Source organism: Saccostrea cucullata, unplaced genomic scaffold (genome assembly GCF_032062105.1).
Source record: "Saccostrea cucullata isolate Sc308-1 unplaced genomic scaffold, CSIRO_AGI_Scuc_v1 ctg4000, whole genome shotgun sequence".
Classification (NCBI taxonomy): Eukaryota; Metazoa; Mollusca; class Bivalvia; order Ostreida; family Ostreidae; genus Saccostrea; species Saccostrea cuccullata.
In genome coordinates, this window is record NW_026931328.1 from 43,317 (window position 1) to 47,612 (window position 4,296).

Sequence of the window (4,296 nt, forward strand, 5' to 3'; positions counted from 1 at the left end):
ATGACTGCCCAGCTCTCTTATAACAGGTGAGATATTATTTATGTTATGTATGTACATTGTTTAGCATTTTCTAAACAGGTGTGCAGGTAAATATATGTTAATAACATAGCAGACTGTGTATTATCATCCAATTAACATCAAGATATATAAATACACACACACACCCCTCACACACACACACACCCAAGAGGGGACCTGGGCTTGATTTCAGGGTGTTAAAGTGAGGACAGGAACTCATTCTGGGGACTTCTATTTCCATGGAGAGAATTTGAGGACATTGATATATACCCTGTCTCTATTAGTGTTGTGGTTATTCATGTATATTAGATATTTATGTGGGCCATTTAAAATGAAAATGAAATGAAAATAATTATAGCTGGACGTAATGAGATGGAAACATAATGCTAGGATAAATTTTGAACATGTGAAGTGGTGAGGATGGCAATTCTCAATTACAAAATGGCTTCCTTTATTTGTGAGTGGATTTCTATAACACTCTGTGTCGGGAAGGTTTACGTGAGGAATTCTGATCAGCCAAATTTAATCAGGTAATTTCTTTTGTATACTTCATCATCTTCATGAAAGATTAAATTTGGGTAATATATATTTATATTTTTTTTACAGTTGAAGTATTAAGAAAAGGGTCTTTATTCCAAAGGCTTTCACTCATTTTCAGAAGTATTAAGAAACACATTTAATTTCATTTAATTTTCTCAGGTTGAGAAATTGTCCATTGCTTTTATAATTTTGTTGAATCTGAAGTGTGTTGGAAGTGTCCATATCTTCTGCCTTTGTCTTCTGACTTACTCATTGTTGAATATTCTTTAAAAAATTATCCTCTTGTTTATGATTAATTGATTATCAATTTTTAAAAAAAATTCTGTATTTTATCATTCTTTATATATTTTTCTAAGATTATAACCAACAAAAAATAAAAATCGTGGTACAATTCAATCTTTTAGAACATGTAGAAAGTTTGGAAATTGTTACACAATTTGAACGTTAATTTTCTTTTTACCGTTTAAGTGGATTTTTTGGTGAGATGCAAGTTTTGTGATTCGTCCTTAAAAATTTTATCTTATTTTTAGTGAGATGTAATTTTAATGATTTTGAATTGCTCACTAAACAAATAATTTATGCTACAGTGTGCTAAAGAAGCTTTTAATGGCAAAGTCCATGTTTTGCACTAGGAGATCCAAAATAAATGTCAGCTCCAAAAGGAAATGGTATAGAAGGATTTGCGGATTAGAGATGGATACCCTTCAGTATATATAATACAGAAAGAATGGCAGTGTCCATGTTTTGCTGTGGGAAATCTGAAATAAGTATCTGATCATCAAAAAGTAAAATTTTGAGGTTCCTAAAGGCACTATGTAACAAAGATTCTGTGAAAGTGTCAGATGGACGAATGTACAGCATGTACTGTACAGATGGATGGATGGACAGACTGACATCCCGATGACTAAATTCCCTCCTATTTTTCAAGCAGGGGGTATGCTAGTAATATGGCACAATTAATTTTAAGTGATAATCAATTTGAGTGATCTCAGCACCCTTGCTAACAATGCCAAAATAAATTCCTCACTGAATATTCTGCTCATAATACAGTGTTATGTGATAGTACGTAAAACACTTTTACAACTAACTCCCTCAAAATCATGATAATGACTTCTTGCTTAGCGATTTCTCTTCCCTCTAGTCTTAAAATGTATTCTGAATTTATCAGGTACATGTATTAAATTTTAGGTTTATAAATAACAAATCAGAATGTTTCATCTTTGGTACACATTTTATTATAGATTGTAAAATCATCAGGCTTTGTTCAATACTTTGTCTAAAGTTGTGAATCATTCTGAGTTTTATCAGAAGTTACTCAGAATTGTCCTTAAATATTCAAAAAGTAGAAGGGGGATCTGAGGTTCCTCACCTAATGGGGGAGTTTAGGAAGTAGAAGGGGAATCTGAGGTTCCTCACCTAATGGGGGAGTTTAGGAAGTAGAAGGGGACCTGAGGTTCCTCACCTAATGGGGGAGTTTAGGAAGTAGAAGGGGATCTGAGGTTCCTCACCTAATGGGGGAGTTTAGGAAGATACCAAAGTAATGGAGGGATTTAATTTACGCTATGTACCCAGTCACAAATTTTCCGCGGAAATTTGTCCAAGCGTACTTAAAATAAATGTAAGGCATATAGTGACAATCTAGAAAATCCGCGTAATTTTCTACCCGCGGATTAAACAGAAATTGAAATTCCGCGGAATTATGACCCCGTGGAAAAAAGTACGTCTACAGTAAATAAATGAAATAGAAATATTGAATGATTTAATGTCGAATATTCCAATGACATATTTCAATATGAAAACCCGGTAAGAATAAACTTTTTTTTTTAGATATTGATGTATAATTTTGACTTTGAACAATTAACAACGATATTCCTATGAATAAATGTTAAAGGAGTTTTATATATTGCAAAATAAAGTAATCATTTCGTTCAAAACAAATCCTATACTAGTACTATAGTATCTGAATGAATCATGCAGTACCTGAATCCAATACTATTTTGTAGAAATGTGCACATTCCAGACAAAAGAAGACTCATTGACATAAGCTGGACTTTGAATTCCTCTTCATCTCTTGCACACATAACTTCTGCAACTAACATGGTTGCTTTAACTATTGATGGTAAAACAATCAGACTTTGCTGAAAGAGGAAATTTCAGTCGAAAAAATTGGTGATAAAAAATGAGAATACATGTAAAACAAAATGTATCTAAAAACAAAACATACTAAAAAGAACTTGTGCATCTTCATTTTCTAAGTTTCTAAGTGAAATTACATGCAATTGAAAATTACAAGTTTAAGGATTTTTATTTACTAGGTCAAAGTCTAGATAAGTTCGATTTGAACAGAAACCCAGTTTTGATTATTGTACATTTCATAACCAAATTTCTCATAAAAAAAATAAATGCTTGTTACAAAAATATTATTTTAGCATAAATGTAGATAATAAAAAAATCAACTATTTTGCATAAAAATGTACCGGGTATATATGTATGTTTTGCATAGAAATTTATGTTTCAGACACAGAAATTGAATATTCAAGAATATCTATATATTCTATATATATAAGTTTTGTATTTAAAACAGTATTGATTTGTGTATATCATGACACTAATGGTAAAGATAATGAGCAGTTTTCTATCTTTTAAAAAACGTGTTATCTTTGCATAAAATATCCAGCGTTTCTAGAATACACAGTTTAGGTTGTTTATTCATGATACCCAAAGCAAACAATATTTTAAATTTCTAAAACCTAATTTGATTTAATTCTAAATTAAAAATATTATTTTTAATATTTGGCTACTCTCATACCATCACTTCACTATAAACAAAAAATCCCTTCTCGCGCATTTCGGAAGAAAAGCAATAATTTTTTTCTACAATGTGCACTCAATGTTTAAATTTTTACCTGCAGGCTAAAGAAGAGGAGAAGTGATAAAGGTGGTCGCTGGCTGACTTTATAGATCAATCTTCGTCGTTCCAGTTCTATGTTGACAGAGTCTACATTTTTTTCATTTGAATTGGATTCTCCAAGCAACATGTGAACTTTTTCTGAGTGTTCCATTTGTACAAAACTCTCAAAATTGTCTTTTGAGGAAGATTGTCGAACAGCATCATTATGATTATTTTCTCCTTTCTTTAGATCTAGAAGTGCTGCATCTTCTTCAGCATCATCTGCACTGGTCAGTGTATAGGCGGGTGGTGGAGTTTGAGGCTGCATGTTGTCCGAATTGCTACTTGGACTGGTGTTTCCAGAATCTGTAGAGGAATCGACGAACAATGTTGTGCTTTGATTTTCCTGGAGGTCATCATTGTTAGAATTTGAAGAAGTAATCACAACACTGCTTGGCTCCGAGTCTTTATCCATAATTTAGGTCTGTTCAAATTCAAAGAAAAGGTGTGTTTCCATTTATATAGTAAGAGAAAGTAAAATATTTATTCATACCATGACGTAAACTTTAACAAACATGATCAGAATTTATTAAAATAGTTAGTCCATGCAGTCAGAGCCTATATGCATAGGTAATATTATTAGACCGCATTAAATACGAGGGTTGATCCAAAAGTAATGTCACAAGTGTACAATGTCCACATCTTTTATCTTTGGCATCGATATCAAATTATCAAATACAATACACAAAATATGCACATATATAAATCTAATGAACATTGAAATTTTGATTTAAAAAATCTTAAATTAAAATAATTTTATATATAGTTGCTTTAAACATAAGGCGCAA

At 31.6% G+C, this 4,296-nt stretch overlaps 1 protein-coding gene across 1 annotated transcript; it reads right to left on the reverse strand.

The window, feature by feature from the left end:
• Positions 1–1,245: 1,245 nt before the first annotated feature.
• Positions 1,246–3,959, reverse strand: LOC134232212 (uncharacterized). The gene is made up of 3 exons (XM_062714159.1): positions 3,465–3,959; positions 2,539–2,696; positions 1,246–1,474 (listed from the first exon to the last, which is right to left on the reverse strand). Exons 1-3 carry the CDS (start codon positions 3,921–3,923, stop codon positions 1,246–1,248), a joined length of 846 nt encoding a protein of 281 aa, XP_062570143.1. The 5' UTR covers positions 3,924–3,959.
• Positions 3,960–4,296: the final 337 nt, after the last annotated feature.